Source organism: Nylanderia fulva, unplaced genomic scaffold (assembly GCF_048542155.1).
Source record: "Nylanderia fulva isolate GAGA-0341 unplaced genomic scaffold, ASM4854215v1 Scaffold19, whole genome shotgun sequence".
Lineage (NCBI taxonomy): Eukaryota > Metazoa > Arthropoda > Insecta > Hymenoptera > Formicidae > Nylanderia > Nylanderia fulva.
Window position 1 is genome coordinate 3,618,122 of NW_028190161.1, and position 16,830 is coordinate 3,634,951.

Here is a 16,830-nt window from a genome sequence, read left to right on the forward strand (position 1 = left end):
TAATGTGCTAACGATAAATAAAAATAGAATGTTCAAAATCGAGATAAAGTTGAGTAGAATTAAATAAAAATTTGACGAAAAATTAAAATTTAACTGACTGGATAGATGAGACTGTCTTTATAATGACTACGATATTTTAATAATATCGTAATTATACATTCTGAAATTTTTATGAACACTTCTATTCATTATTACAAGTATAATGACAATTAAAGTAGAGAAATTGCAAAGATACGCTTTATTAACTAATCGAAGAAACGATGTACGCAAATACGTGTACGAGATGAGTAACCGAGTGAAAATCGGGGAAGCAGACACGCGCGTGTCTCTTTGACGACCATCTCACGCGAAGGGATGATACTTTGAACTCGCCGACAACTCTTTCGAGATCTTCGTTACGGCTCGTTTCACAAATATCTGCATATATGTGTACGACGGAGAAAAAGAGTTGCATATACATGCATGTGTCTAGGAAAAGAAAAGAGCTCTCTTTTTCGACTATTTTTACTCTCTCGCACGCGAGATGTATTAAATGAAACGCACTTGTATCTGTCATTCATTATTACTATTATTAATTTTGCGAATTAACGCACAATCTGTCAAAATATATAATATTGTTAATATCAAGTTCCAAAAAATCGTCGATAATGTTTTTCTATGATAAAAATATTTGAAAACATAGAAAATTTCAATATGAAAGATGTTTCTCTCAAAAGTTTCTTTCAAAGATAATAATGGTGATTTATTAATATGTTATTAAAGATTAAATTAAATATTATTTTGCTATAAGCATATTAACTTCAAAATTTGATGTACAATATTTTAGTTTAAAGTATATACATATTTTAAAGTATTTACATATTTTTTTATAGTAATGTAACACTATCACGAAAGAGTTTATAGTAATGTTGACTCAAGAGTAACGTTGAATAACCGACTTTTAAGTATTCAATATAAACTAATATATGAAATAATGATTTTGAACTAAATTTTGTTTGGGAAACACGATTCTTGCATTTTCTTCACAAGTTTAGAAAGTGCCATTATAACATTTAATTTCATATAATAGTATGTGCAATTGAAAACGTCTTTGCCAACAACGCTTGAACGCGAAACCGAGCAACATTTTCGACAATACCATTTACGTGGGAGCGTTAATCCGTATTGTTTTTTCTTCCAGTAGATTGTGCGCAAACGCGAGTCCGCATGTAGAATAGTCCGTAAGAGAGAAAAACAGATGAGAGAGACGTAGATAGATTTATTCGTTTGCGAAGCTGAAGAGAGGGAAAAAAAGCGACAAGAGGGAGGACGCGTCACGTTCGCATTCGGACTCGCGCGTGTGCGTCGAGCGTTTTTAATGCGTGTTACCCGGCGGAACCGCAATCCGCTTTTGCGGCGGACGCCGAAACGCGCTGTCCGCAAGCCCACCGGTTGGCGGTTTCCGGTAACGCGCTTTGGCGCAAACCAGCAGGCACACGCCTGATTTCGAAATTGCAAAACATTTTCACACTCTCGTGATTCCAACGCCGCGACGGGTCTTCCGTTCTCTCCCGCCCTCGTGTTCTGCCTCTATATACATATATATATTTATATATATATATATATATATTGCGTTTGCGCGCGCGATGCCACCTTCCGCTCCCTTTGCGTTTTCCACTTTTTTTTTTCGTTTTTACCATACGCGCGTTTTTCCACACACCACACCGTTTAAAATCGCGCGTTCTCCTAAAACGCGCTTCGCGCGCCCGAAAAGCACGCGTCATCGCCGCGCGAAAACGCGCCGCGTTCACCGAATGGTCATTACATGCCCGGATCTGCGTAACGAAAATGTAACTGGCTAATCTCACCTTTCACCGTTCAGTTTAGAAATTTATATATTAAGAAAATAATTTATTCAGAAAAATTCGAAATCAAAGCAAATTAAATAATTATCTTTTATTATTTATTTTATAGGCATCTCGAAAGATCAAAAGTGTCGTATTAAATCAAATGCATTTTTTTTAAATTACAATTTTTTAGTTTTCATATATAAGAGATTTGAGTCATTCTTTTTTATTCCGATATCTTTAAGCCGCACTCAATCAATATCTTTAATTATCTTTTTAATATGTTTTCTCTCTATCTCTTCTCTTCTTGATATTTAAAATTTTCACACGAAAGTACACGTCATTGTTAATACGTAATGACAGCAATCTTATTACGCGAAAAAATTCGAGCGGCTCTACTAATGAGAATGCAAATGACACCTATCATTTGCACCTTAGCGGCTCATTTTTTTTTAAACATATTAAAGAGTTTGATGGCGAAATCGTAGTTTCGCTAGAGCTCTCCTCCGGTAGTTATCTCGGCGTTCATCGATGCCCCGAGATTGCGCGTTTAATTGTGAAGCGTTTAACCAGCATCGGCCCGCGGCGACAAGGCAAGAGCAATACCGGGGAGTCGGAGAATGTGCAGTCATTAAATTATTCCGGAATGTGAGCCCGATGGGTGTCCTCGATCGGTCCGGCTCTGAAACGGCCCGCGTTCGACTGAAGAATCGCAACCGGAACATCTGACGCGATCTCTATAAAGCTCCATTTTTTGTTTCATTTTTGCGCAACACTCATTTCTTTATATCCCGACTAATCGTATTTATGCTCAATCAAGGTTACTCGAATCTAATTCAACAAAGAAAGAGGGAATATGAAAAAAGGGCGAATAGAATTGATTAAATATCGATTGTCTGATTTACGTTGGCAGAAATGAGAAAATAAATGAAGAGTTTGTAATCGAATTGATTTTTTTCTAGCAAAGAGAGTTTATTATAAATATTCTATACGTTTGCACGTTTTTAACAGTCTTTTCTAGTCTTTATTTAGCAAACGTCGATTTTGAAATAAATCTCGATTTCCATTTACTTTTAAAACGGAGCATTTTCACAAAAATTTGAAACAATATTATGATACAATCGTATACACAATCTAATCTCCGATAAATATATATCAGTATAGATTTTGATAAAAAATTGTCAGCTGTAGAGCAGAGCATCAGCGCCGGTTGGCGCATGCAAATGCCAAATTTGACAGCGCGCTATTTTTGATCGCGGCACGTGCAGCATCTCGAGGTACACGCTCCGCAGGAGAGAGAGACCGGGCCTCTCGACCTGGTCCGGGGGATACGACGCGAGTCAGTGACTCCGAAAAACGATCCTTCAGTGCGCGGTGAACGCGAGCGTGTCGGCAAACAAAATCGGTCGGTGGAACGCCATCGGCGGCTGCAGCGGGCAGTATAGCCGAGATTCACTCTCTTCGCAGTTGATGCAAGCGCGTGCACGCGTAAACATGCACGTACGCAAACACACATACGTAGCCCGCAGGGCTGAACAAAATGCAAAAACGTCAGCGGCAAGATCCTCGAATGATTTTTCGAACGCGCAACAAGCCCGCGAGCTGCCCTGCCACATGAAACGCTTCCGCTTCCGCTTCGCCGTTTCGGTTCCGTATCGACAGCGGCGAATCGAGCGGCGATATCCCCGATAAATAACGGCGCATTTTCGGCGATACGTTAGCAAAAAGGTTTTTGCGCATCGTCGGCGATGCGGAAAAAGCGCGTCAGACACGTTAGATCTGTCCAATTGTTCCTCCTCTTCTGCCGATATGTATCTCTTTTGCCGCTGGAAATCGCAGTCGTTAGCGGTACGCGCGATTATCGATATTCCATGGAAAACCATTGGCGGCTAATTATCACTACAAGGGAGGAATCTGCCGTTGCCCCCCGGCACCGTTCCTCCCGCCGATATCAAATTATAATCGAACAATTATAATTAACGAAATAACGCGATATCGTTCGACGCGATTTCCATAGTTTGTTTCATCTGTAGCAGCTACAAAGCATCATATTGTAATATTTTGAACTGATTAATTTTATTATTCGGAAATATTACGTCGTCACGTTTATTATATATATATAATTATATAATCCTCGTTATATATACGTGTATATATATTTTACATATATATATATATATATATATATATATATATATATATTTGTATGGACAAAACTATTAAAAAAATGTTGAAAGTGCACTCCTAGCTGCACTGTGCGGTCTTCCTCCGTTATCATTACAGTCGGCGCCGTTTATTGCCACGGCTAATTAGCGCGGCAGTTGCCCTTTGACTCGATTAATAACAACGATTGCGCCCAGCGATATCCAGCCACGTGCTGCGCCGCGTTTCCAAATTTGTTCTACGGGGAGTTTCGCCGCGCTAAACGGTCTCTAGTTTTGGGGTGGAGGAAATAAAAAAAAAAAAAGGAGAAGAACCTAACCGGGCTTTCGCGAGGGAGACAGAAGAGGCGATTCGTACCATTTGGCTCGGCTTCGACGTCGGTTAACGCAGCAGGGTTACCGCGGACGCCTCGACGGACACATTGAGGGCGCCCGTTCGACTTGATAATCGCTTGCTATTCATACACTTTTCATTGGATTGCGATTGAGCATTAAGAAACTGGGAGAGAGAGACCCGGGGGCTACGACGCGCTCTCTTTGCGTCGCGTCCGGGTGACGTATTAGCATTAGGAGGCATCATCTCGAGTGTAAACACTGCATGGGCACCGCGGATTTAGTCACAGTCGAGAACCGCGGGACGTCCCCGATATTATCGTCCCTTTTTACGTTTCTTTACCTTTGACGTTTCTCTCTGCTGCACCCCAGTATAGTAAGTAGTCGGTACCCGTCTCGTCCACGTGTGTCGGAGATCTATTCACCTCTTCTGGAATTGTTTTTTTTTTTTTAACTCGGAACGGTTTCGACATGATCCAGTTTTAAATTATACACGTTAATAATTTTTTATTTTTTTATTAAATTTATAATAAGGCAAATATTACAAATATGTATATCGGTTGGAGAAATGAATATTATTATGAGAAAATACAAGTGTACACATTTTTTAAAATAGAGAAAAAAGAGAATTATAAATCTTATCTTGCCCTTATTATAAATCTAATAACAAAATAAAATCTTGAATATACACGTAATATTAAATTATATATGTAAATATATTTTAAAGTATACAGGAATCAATTATTTATTAGACATTTAAATGTACCATGGAGCTTGTACTTTTATTTACTTGATTTTGCGATTCGATAAAAAAATATCCTCTCATTTCGTTTAATTTTTCAACTATCTAATTAGAATTATTTAAGACGTGTAATAAAATAACTAAAGATCCTTAGAAGATAAGATCGAGTAATTTAATATAAGAATTAGCTCTGTGATACATTAATTATTTCAAAAATAATTAATCTGTACTTAAAAATTCTTGCATAAAAAATGTAATAAGGGATGTATATATGATGTAGTATATATAATAAATATTACTCCTTTTTTCAATTAAAGAAAAAATTTAAGAGGAGAGTAATATTTCAATTTATACATATATATAATGTGTATGAAAAATTTTATTAATCATATATATTTTTAATATAAAATAAATCTGTTCAACGAATCCCGTTCTATATACATCTCTACGATGAGATCGATCTGAAGGCATGAACGGAAAGAACTATTCGGCAGAGGATTTACCAGAACGCTGCTGACATAAGGAGTTTTGTCTCACACAGAGGCGAAGAAAAAAAAGTGGTTTGTCGGTGGCCTTAACCGCGAGATTCACGGTTAAAGCCCACGAACGGCGGACGTCGTCCATGATCCCCTTTATCCAATCTGTGAGGATCCGCGGGGCGTTAAATCCCTCGGGGAAAAGCTCAGCGTAACTGAGCTTGCGTTCGGGCGTGCTCTAAGTCGGTCAGCTTGGTCCAGCCGAGCGAGAGGATCACAATACTCGACTACGTCTATCTCCGCTCGCGTTCTCCCGCACGATTCTCCCGTGAAAATTAGTTGCGCGAGAAATCCATGCTAATGTCGGCTAATCGGCCGTAATCAGCCGTGAGAAACGACGACTGTCACGGAGTCGACGTGCCCGCAAACTGGAGCGACGAAATAAGGGAGAGTCTCTTTCTCTTTCCTTGGGTTGCGTCGTAATTCGATCGCGACGATTGACGTGCAATCAAGCGGATTCGCGTTGAAAGCGAGCGTATTTCTGCGGAAAACAGTTCATTTTTGTGCAGGTTGACAGATAGAGATGTAAGTAAGCGTGTATATTTGGTCTGATTTGATAGAATCAATCGAGAGACAGAGAAATCTTGGAAAATTTTAAGTCTAGTTGTTGGATATTATTGTGATTTCAATTGTATTTTTAAAGATTCGAAACGTCACTTTATTTCAATCTTCAATTTATCATATTAGTACGGTTAGGAAATTTAATTTAAAGAAATTATAATTTAAGGGAATAAAAATATATCTATAGTATACGTATATATTAAAAATTGTATTTACATCTTGCGATATGGAAATATAAATAACCATCACAAATTTTACACAAAAATATAAATTTTTAACTTAGGGAGAAACAAGAGGCTGAAGAACAACCTAACGAATCTCCTAATAATGAAGTCTACGATCCCCACATGCATCGCGTCACTTACAAACCAGTATCGTACGTCCCTTTTCATCGAGCAGTTTGTCTATAATTTTAATTTTTACTAATATAACAATATTATTTTTAAATCCAAAATCTCACAATATTTCCTAATCTATCTCACATATTTGCTAACCGGGCAATTATTTTTCTGTGAATTATTTCTTCATTTTATCCTACGCAGTTTTGGACTATTTCAGTAGTGTTGCGGAGCTGAGTAAGAATATTACATATCTTATATATTTGTAGAGACTTTAATACTTTAGCAAATCTAATAAAAAGCGCGGCCGGAACGGGTGTGTTCGCCATGCCGAACGCGTTCGCCTGCGTCGGGCTCTTTATCGGGATTGTTGGCACGGCGTTTATGGGATTGCTGATAACCGGGTCTCTTCAGTTGCTCGTTAGAATCCACCATCTGATGTGCACCCGTCTGAGAAAACCCATCTTGGTGTATGAAGAGGTGGTAGTCGCCACTTTAACCACGGGTGCGCGAGAACCGTGGCTCTCCGCACGCGCTGCAACGTTCGTATAATTTCAATATAATCGCGTTATTTCACTCGGGATATCCTTGCGGCATAACAAAACACATATCATGAGACGTTAACTTGATATCTTACGTTTAAGGAATTAAAATATAATCACAGATGCAATTATTAAAAATATGTGTAAAATATAATTGGCATATCAAATATATAGGTATATAAAAGGGAATAATTATATATAAATGCTAAGCATATTAAAACTTTTTAAGATTGGGGTTTCTGAAGGAAAGAAAGGTTTCTTTTGATTATTTATTTATTTGTAGACTCATCGTCGATACAACAATGTTATTGTGCTACATCGGAATCGGTTCGGTTTACGTTGTATTCATTTCCGGTATAGTCCAAGAATGCGTAGACAGTGGACAAGTCATCGGTCAGGGTTACTATGCACTCATGCTATTCCCTCTTCTTTTTGTAATGAATATGGCGAAAAATCTGGCGGATATCGCGCCGATTTCTATTGCCGGAAATATCTTACTTCTCGCTTCTGGAGGTATTGGAATTGTTTACGCGTTAAAAGACGGAATTGGCGATACATGGACTACGATCGGACCGAACATAAATTTATATCCGAAATTTATTGGCGTGGTTTTCTTTAGTATGTGTTCACCAGGCGTGGTAAGTCTTTAGTTTTGAAGAATACAATTTTTAAAAGCTTTTTTTTTACAATTCAAAATTAGATTTATCTGTGCAATCAAAATCATTTGTACAGTTTTATTCTTAATGATTGCATCTGTGAGTATAATGAAATATAATCTTTGCGTTTTTTAGATATTAGCAATGGAGCATAGTATGAAAAAACCCTGGAATTACGCTAAATCATGTGGAATATTAAATTGGGGCATGGGATTTTTGATTTTGATACACATTTTCGTTGGTTCTATTGGTTATTTAAAATGGGGACACTATGCGCTCGGCAATTTTATTCGTAATCATGAAGAACATGATGGGTAATACAATTTTTCATTAACTACGCAAATTTTATGAGCAAATACTAAAGAAATTTACATTATCTTTTCTATCGCTCATGATTAATATATTAAGTTATTTTGACAAAATATCATTTCATCTGATTTTGCTCTAGCGAAATCTATATTCTCTCTAGAAGAAAATTTATTTAACATTGAAAATTGGAAATTAAAGAGAAATTATCTAATTACATTTTTCGTATAAGAATCATTTTATTAAAGAATACGGCTGCAAATTTAAGCCCATTGTAAAATATATTTTTATATTAATTATAGATTCTTCTGTTTTTCTCTTTTTTACTTTTTCAAATATTGTCAATTCTTTATAGTATTTTAGTTATTGTATATCTTTATTTTCGTAATTTCCGTTTTTGCAAATTCTTATTTAAATGAAGTTTAGTAACAGCAAGTTTTTACGGCTACTTCACCTTTCGACGTTGCAATCGTACCTTTATTATTTTTAATATACATTCTTTTACTTGAAATAAAATTATTATTATTATATTTTATGTTCTAAATCGATTTCCTTTAGACCGACGATCGCGGCATTGATAATGCAAGCGTTGGCAATATATTTCACGTATGGGCTGCAATGTTATATGCCTATTACGATTCTGAAAGACGGCTATGCTATACCAGCCATCGAGGCTGGTACCTGGAAGGGAACGCCATTTCTTTGGGATCTGATTATTCGTTTCGGCATCACGCTTATCACATGTAAACAATAATTTCTCTTTATATTTCTTCCCGCGCTCTCTCATATCTTCAAGGTAAACTCGACCATATTCGATGGACCGCGATGAATCGCATCTCCCTTTGTGCTGGAGCGACCAACTTGGCGGAATCGATCAATCCGTCCACGATTACGGTCCGCTTCTAGAGACCCAGATATTACTAAAGTTCAGGAATCCACTTTCGCGGAATTTGATATAGATACTCAGTTTTGTCCAAGTCTTATTCGATCGGATCATATCTTGAAGGCTACGATCATACTATTCACGATATTCGTTATCTTCAATTCGTTCTAAAATAATTATGCTAATTAATACAATTGTATTGTTAATATCCCTTATCTTTGAATACAGCGAGACTTATATTTTGTAGGTATTTGCGCAGCGGCGATTCCGAAGCTTGATCTGTTTACCGGATTAGTCGGCGCGATATGCATATCCACTTTGGCCACATTAATTCCGGTCACTTTATATATTCTCGTACATTATCACGATTTCGGAAAGTACAAATGGAGACTGATCTTGGGCGCCTTCATGTTTTCTATCGCTTTTATCGCGGCGATTTGCGCCGTCACGACTAATCTCATCCTAATCGTGGAGTTTTTGATATACGGGTATGCGCAAAAAGTATCATCATAATTTATCAAATTAGTAGTTATAATTTTTTACATAACGGAACGGTATATTTATAATTAAAATTTAAGCCAAGTTGGAAAAGCAAGTTACAATATTATAGGCAAATGTCAAGCAGGTGCTGTATTTAAAAATGATTTAAGATGAATTAAAAAAAAAAAAAAAACTTGGAAATAAAGTAACGTATAGGTATATGAACATGAAGAGAATAATGAATCCTTTTATTTCTTTTCAGAGACTAAAGTCACAACGACGATAGGGTTATCTTAATCTAGTCTCTGTTCGTAATCTGCAGCCTGATGAAAATATCGCGCGCGCCTCGTAGCGCTTTTTTCCCTTCTTTTTTACTTTTGTCTTCGGCCACGGTTGTAAAGCCGCCACCGTTTACGCGCGATTCAGCCTAATCACGGCAGCTGCGGCGCCGGCGATGGTGAGGTGGTTGGAAAAACCGCGAAAAAGGCGTGAAGGACAAAAAGCGAGGAAAGCGGGAAAAAAGGAGAGAGAAAAGAGGGAATATACGGCAAAAGAGGAGAGAAGCGCGTCACGTATAATCGCGTCAGATCACCGAGGCGTCAATGGCTGCTACTGGGCTTATCACACATACACACGTGAGGGACGCAATGATAAAGAGGGAGACACACGTGGAAACTGACAGACACGTATCGACACGGCGAATGCACAATTGTGTGAGTAGATGCGAAGGCCAGGGGGACGACGTTGCGCAAATGGCGAGAGAGAGAGAGAGAGAAAGAGAGAGAGAGAGAAAGAGAGAAATGGGTACCTTCGTCCTTTCTCTCTCTCTATCCACGAGAAAAGGAACCAAAGCAGAGGCGGCAGAGGTGGTGGTGGCGACGGCGCGAAGAGAGAGCCTCTATACAGCGCGGGACACGGAAGGGTGCTTTCATCATATAGAGGACACAACCCCTTTTAGTGGCTACCGCCGCGTCCCTGCTGTCCCCCACGTCTTAACCTACCGCGTATCCCCCGTCGCACTTCGGGGACCGTCCGCTCTCTTTCTCTCTCAGATTCGCCCTTACAGACTGCCTCCGCCTGGCCGCTCATCCGTTTGCCAGTTCAAGGTGGCTGCGTTCATTACCGGAGGATACACCGGGTGTGGTGTGGGTCTCTACCGAACCCGTCGTCAACTTCTCTCCTCCGCTCTCGACGGCTAGCCCCCGGAGAAAATGTCCCGTTTAATAATTATATCGATGAGTCGCCAAGGACGGCCGCAACACGCTCAAAAAAACTCAAAATTATGGACAAAAAATTGTGCTGAGATTTACATGCAAAAAACTTGCAGGCGGATATATTGATTTATCTTATAATATATAAATTGCACGCATCATTTAATGTCAAAGTATATATATATATATGTATATAATATATTAATCTTGTATATTTTATTCGTAATAATAACGTACAAGATAAAACTAGGAAATTTTTACTACGAATTTAGTTTCGGAATTGCAAAAATTAGACAGAAAAATTAAGATATTATTTGGTACACTTTGCATATATTTGCATAAACTGTTGCACCTGTTGGAACATGTGCAAAAGCAATCGCGAGAGCACGTGAAAGCACGTGGAAATATCGAGACAAAATTGGACGAACACGTGCGTGTCCCTTTGATAAATAAGTAACGACCGACCAATCGAGAGACCCACTGTCACTGAGATTTTTTCTTTCTAATTGGAGGACGAAAGAAAGCTATCCCCGCGCGTACGGAGATTAACCGACCGCATGGACGCACGTGCACTTAAACAGCCGCTAATTGCTAAAGCGAAAGGGAGAGCTGCTATTGAACTCATTCCGAGTTCTTCTTCTGTTAGCTGGGAATGTATATTTTCTGCAAAAGTAAATAATTACTCTAAAATCTTCTCGTTATCAGAAGCGAAAAAATACGCATTTATATATGTAGAAGGGTATTACAAATTTTATTTTACAATAAAAAAAGTATTTCCGATATGTTTAAAAAAATTTGTGCACCCTATTTTATCTCAGTCAGCTCTCCATCGATCTCTGAATTAAAGAAAAAATTATAAACGAAATTAAACGATATTATTGCATTTTTTCTCTTTCCTTAAAGAATTCGATCTTGATTGTGTGTGCAAATAGACCCAACTATTTGCACACATGTGTCTTCGAAGGCGAAGCGTACGCGCGTATTCGTGTTCATAGATTATTCCGCGACGACGCGACGTCGACGTCGGCAAGTTTGCGAGACTTCGCAGGAACTAACATGACGAGTAGAAGGAAGCCGCGTAGGAAGCGAAACGGTCGAAGGAGACGGATGGTAAGACAGGATAAGCAGATATTAACCGAGTTCATGGCGGCCAAATGGGGAAAGGGGAAAGAAGGGATACTCTGCGTAGCAACCAGAAGGGGTTTGCTCGCGGCTTTCCTTCCGCCGAGGATCCACCACCCTCTCTCGTATGCGAGGCTAAGGTGGAGGTGCGAGCGCCTTAGTTGCCGCCGTTTCTCGCTATCGGAAACGAGGAACCGAGGGCTTCCCTTATCTCGAGTCTGCAAGACTGCCTCCGGTAATACCGTAGGAAACCCTTACGAGCGACGAGAACCCCGTGAAATATCGTTAAACGGCTTGGTACCCCTTTCCTATCCTCCTCTTCTACTTCGATCATCCACTCCGAACCTTTTTCAACACTTCGCACCAACGATCATCTTTCTACTGTAACTCCTTCTCCCTTTTCGACCTTCGTCGCCAAACGATATCCACCCTCGCTGACGAGATAACGCATATTGCGCCGATGACAATGGACGTCACGCATTCTGTCAGCTGTGTCGATATCAGATCTCCCGTGTTTAATAGTAGCAAATCTCTATGCACGTGAATATCGAGACACGTAGTGCAAAAATACTTTTTTCTTATCTTCTTTCATCTATAATTTTTTTAAGTTTAATTCTCGATAAGATTGAATAATAAATTATCTTGTAACATGATAATTAATTCGATGTTATACGATATTAAATTAGTATGTCACTTCCACGCTTCTACGATATTGAAAATATTTTTTTCTCTCTCTCAGATAGTCTATTAAAAAGGTTTTTAATTTTCTCGACTTAATTTTTAGCGCCATTATTATCGATTATCTATAATTCATCAGGATCATCAGTTGCAAATTAGATTTAGGCACCGACTGGCATCTCTTTTCGCGAAGACAGGCGGCAAGAAAACGGCGCTGCCGGGAAAACGAACGAGCGCGCTTCATTATACGCGACGCCGACACGCTTCGTTTGTCTCCGGAAGTTGTGCTTCAGGAGGGACGACGTCGACAGTGAGAAGGGAGGAACGAGGAAGAGGCAGGAACAGAAGGGAGCGCGAGGTGTAAATGGGAAGTCGGGGCGGAAGGGGGCGGCTTGAATTAATACAATCACGCGGGGGTGGCTCACCACTCGCAGTCCGTGGCGAGAGGGTGAGAGGCAACGAGAGATAACCACCCCTTTGCTTGTCATCGAAATTATACGCTGCCAGCACTCGACCTCGTTTACCATGCCATTTCTCCCTTCCTCGTCTCGTGTCTTTTACTCTCTCTCTCTCTCTCTCTCTCTCTTCTTCTTCTTCTCGCTGTATATTCCAGATTTTCGGCATCCAGAGAATATTCGTGTATCAAGACCTCTAATTTAGTTACGAAACGAGGGGTCAAATGTATCGCTAAGTAACGAACTGTACGCCAACCAATACGATTAGCAAAGTTCTTATTGTTTTAGCAGAAATTTATTTTACTCCCTTTGAGATTCTGATTTTATTCATTTTATTTATCCGAGGAACGGGTCTTCTAAGAATATAAATTATTTTTTTTATTCATTTCAAAATTTATATGACAATTCGCACGAAGCGCATATTTGCGAAAAATGTGAAATCATTAACAATGTCAATTTATACCTACATAAGTTTCAAATATTATACACTACATATTTTTCTCTTAATACATACGCAATCAAAAAATCTTTTAAAAGACATCTTTTAAAGGAAAAATCTTTTATTGATTAATTTTTTAATTCAATTTGCAGATCTCGAGGAAAGTCATCATGCGACCTATCTTTCTTTATATCTTTGGAGTCAGGAGTTTCGAAACTGATTGCGCTCATCTTGCAGAAATCGAGAGACAGTTGTGAGTAGAAGAAACATTTTATTCCCCGTGGAAGCGCGCGGAATCGGGTTACGGGGGTTTTTAATAAAATCAGGCGCCCGGCGAGGCGTGTCAAATGGAAATATGCACGTTCGGGCGAGAGATTTTGCGGGCGGGGTGAGGTCTGCCCCGTTTCACAAACGGGGGTGCGACTCGATAACGATAGAATTCATCCATCCATCTTTCACCGCGTGGAGGTAGGCACGCTACGTGAGTGCAAAGGGAAAGAGAGAGGGAGTGATGAGAAAAAATTTTTTCTTCCTTTATTTCCTTCCGCTTCCCTGAGCTTGTATCGTAATCAAAAAGACGCGAAACGAATTAGCAATTTGAGCTCGCGCGAGATTTGCCAGTAAGAGCTGTTTGGAGAAAATTTTCCGCAAGAGCGACGGTGCAGCATAGCAAAGTCATCTAGTTGATATTGTTAAATGTTCATTTAAAGTTGGGCAAAATATATGATATAACCAGATAATCACAGTAAAGTAAAGATCAGAATGGATTCTATTTTCGCGAAAACATCATTTTGCACTTACAAAATTTATTTTAACAAATTATTTTTATTTAAAAAAGATACATCCTGTTCCGAACTTTAGTGCTTGCAATTTTGTTTCGTAGAGGTGAGAGATTCTTGAGAAAATAATTATTTCTATTTCATCCCTTATTCACAGATTATTTTTGGATAGTATAAGAGATTCGCCGAAACTTTATTTTAACAAATTATTTTTATTTAAAAAAGATACATCCTTTTCCAAACTTTAGTACTTGCAATTTTGTTTCGTAGAGGTGAGAGATTCTTGAGAAAATAATTATTTCTACTTCATCCCTTATTCACAGATTATTTTTGGATAGTATAAGAGATTCGCCGAAACTTTATTTTAACAAATTATTTTTATTTAAAAAAGATACATCTTTTTCCAAACTTTAGTACTTGCAATTTTGTTTCGTAGAGGTGAGAGATTCTTGAGAAAATAATTATTTCTACTTCATCCCTTATTCACAGATTATTTTTGGATAGTATAAGAGATTCGCCGAATATTCGCGGAATTGGATACGGGTTAAAAAGTTTTCTTCGAAAGTGTCATCCTTCCCGCGCCCGCAACGTAGTGGAAAGCGGTAAGATTCGTTCGTGCGTCGAACTGTGTCACGGTGAAACCGTGCGGAGTACACGGCGCGAAGTCGATAAACGTGACAAATGCGAGATACAGCCCCGGACGACCCCGAAGTTACGCCGCGAACACTTACGGAACGCCGTTCGTTTTATGGGGCTTCTTATCGGCTCGCTGCCAGACCATAAACGCATTTTCGATATATATAAGACGGCACGTTTACGTGTAAGCTATGTGTTCTTTTTTTCCTACGGAGTACCTTGAGAGAGAATAGCGTACGCGAACCGTGTTACACGTGCGTTCATCGAACGTGTTATGAAAAATGTCTTTTATGCTGACGAAAAGTAATGTGAACTATAAATTATAACGAAAAATAAATTCAAGTTTGATGATTGATAAATTTCACTTTGCAATAGGTAGAAACAGTAGCTGTCATTTTTTATATTTTTGCAGTAGTAAATAAACATATATCATATTCTAAAAAATTGTAAATCATATGTAACAGATCAAAACGATGATTAAACTTATTTTAGATAGAATCGAAATTAATAAAAATATGTTACACAATATATATTTTAAAATTCATTTTTATACTATATATCATTTTATTATTTTTCTTTCCCTTGGACGAATAGTAATATTTGCTTGCATTAATACCTATGCATTCATTATCATAAAAGATATTTTTCACATAAAACAATGTGCATAATAAAATTTGGAAAAGAAGAAACATTAAGAAATACGTATTTAAAAATCGATTAATTGCAAAATCTTTGGATATCTATTATAAATGTATATTTTTGCTACGTCGAAATTTTTGACTCTGCGAATAATCTGTCAGTGAAAAATACATGAAGAAAAACACGACGCAGAAAAATATTGCGAGAAATAGATCCCGAAGATAAGATATCCATTTGCCATCTCTCTCTCTCTCTCCTCTCTTAACCTTTATCTTCCGCGTACATAAAACTCGGATCTTCGAGCTCATCAGCCGCTGCTGCTCTCATCCCTAGACATCGCGGCTCCCTTATCAGCAACCTGCAGGTTATCACTTGGCGGTCGAAGGTTATGAATTAAAAGACGAAAAAAAAAAAGAAATGCGGGAGGAGGGATAACAACCGCCATCGTCCTGCCGTCATCCCGGGTTTCGAGAGCGGAGTACGATCGCGATAGAGAAAAAGAGAGAGGGAGAAAGCCGTCTGTCGTCTTGTATATCTACCCTCGTACGGTGGAAATTTCGCTACGGGGGTGATTTTCTGCGGGGGATGGCCAACCCCGTCCCCGCTTTAAACCTGATTGGATGCAGAGTTATCTCGCGCTGCGTTACTTCCGGATGATTGGTCGCTGCGGTCGTCATGACTACCTCGCCGCCGCCGCCGCCGCCACCGCCGCCGCCACCGCCGCCGCCGTCGTCGCCGCCGCCGCCGCCACTGCTATCCACCGCGAGCCACCCTCGCGCGCAACTTTCTCCCCCGTTTCCTGCATCCTTCGTCTCGTTCCCTCGCACGGGCAACTTCGTCGAGGTCGCTTTTCGTTCGCCCGCACACCACGGAAAACGGATATGTGTGTGCTTGTGCGATATTTGCGTACACGTGTGTACGTAAGTGTGATTGCATAATGCAATCCTGCTCTCTTTCTTTCTTTCTCTCTCTCTCTCTATTTGAGAAATCATATGTGCGAAGACCGCTCTTTTGATATCTTTCTTAGCGGCTCCGAAATACGCAAGTGCGAACACATGTTTTTGCCAAGTTCGTAATTTGCATATACCATAGTTTTTAGAAAGCAAAACTTTTCGTAAAGTATTTATCGATCACATACAACCCTTGATATTTTCAATATGACAAATTTTGTTAATATTGGAAGAGTTTATAAGTTTATATTATGTTGAAGGAGAGATGAAACTATGTTGCAGACTTAAGTGATCTTGCCCAATACTTTCAACTTTGAATTTATCGCATGAATTGATATATAAAACAATATTATACATTATATATATTTCGAAGATCGTACTATTTAATAATTTTGACGTGATACAAAATTCGATTCTTTACAATTTCTGATTTCATAAACATAGATAAAAATATTTAATCAAATAAAACAGCTAACAGATTAATCTGTTACTTTTTAAAATAAGGAAAAAACTTATACATCCTTCTGCCAAACAGTTCACACATAAATGTTGCGGA

General features: G+C 38.8%; 2 protein-coding genes across 6 annotated transcripts in view; both read left to right on the forward strand.

Annotated features, from left to right (window-relative positions):
- The window catches only part of LOC114935645 (proton-coupled amino acid transporter-like protein acs), a 28,375-nt gene extending 18,741 nt beyond the window's left edge, over nucleotides 1–9,634 (forward strand). Inside the window, exons 4-11 of the mRNA XM_085481830.1 lie at nucleotides 2,315–2,474; nucleotides 6,444–6,536; nucleotides 6,768–7,040; nucleotides 7,324–7,678; nucleotides 7,832–8,010; nucleotides 8,561–8,745; nucleotides 9,133–9,373; nucleotides 9,628–9,634. Of these exons, the coding sequence (XP_085337956.1) occupies nucleotides 2,315–2,474; nucleotides 6,444–6,536; nucleotides 6,768–7,040; nucleotides 7,324–7,678; nucleotides 7,832–8,010; nucleotides 8,561–8,745; nucleotides 9,133–9,373; nucleotides 9,628–9,634 (1,493 nt within the window). The remainder of the gene's footprint in view (nucleotides 1–2,314; nucleotides 2,475–6,443; nucleotides 6,537–6,767; nucleotides 7,041–7,323; nucleotides 7,679–7,831; nucleotides 8,011–8,560; nucleotides 8,746–9,132; nucleotides 9,374–9,627) is intronic.
- The window catches only part of LOC114935742 (paired box protein Pax-6), a 123,491-nt gene that overhangs the window by 11,261 nt on the left and 95,400 nt on the right, over nucleotides 1–16,830 (forward strand). For 4 of the 5 annotated variants that reach the window (XR_014924528.1, XM_085481758.1, XM_029308671.2 and 1 more), the window contains exon 3: nucleotides 13,423–13,523. The exons of the other annotated variant lie outside the window; for it this stretch is intronic. The gene's annotated coding sequence lies outside the window, so the exon portion shown is untranslated. The remainder of the gene's footprint in view (nucleotides 1–13,422; nucleotides 13,524–16,830) is intronic. 5 annotated transcript variants of the gene reach the window in all.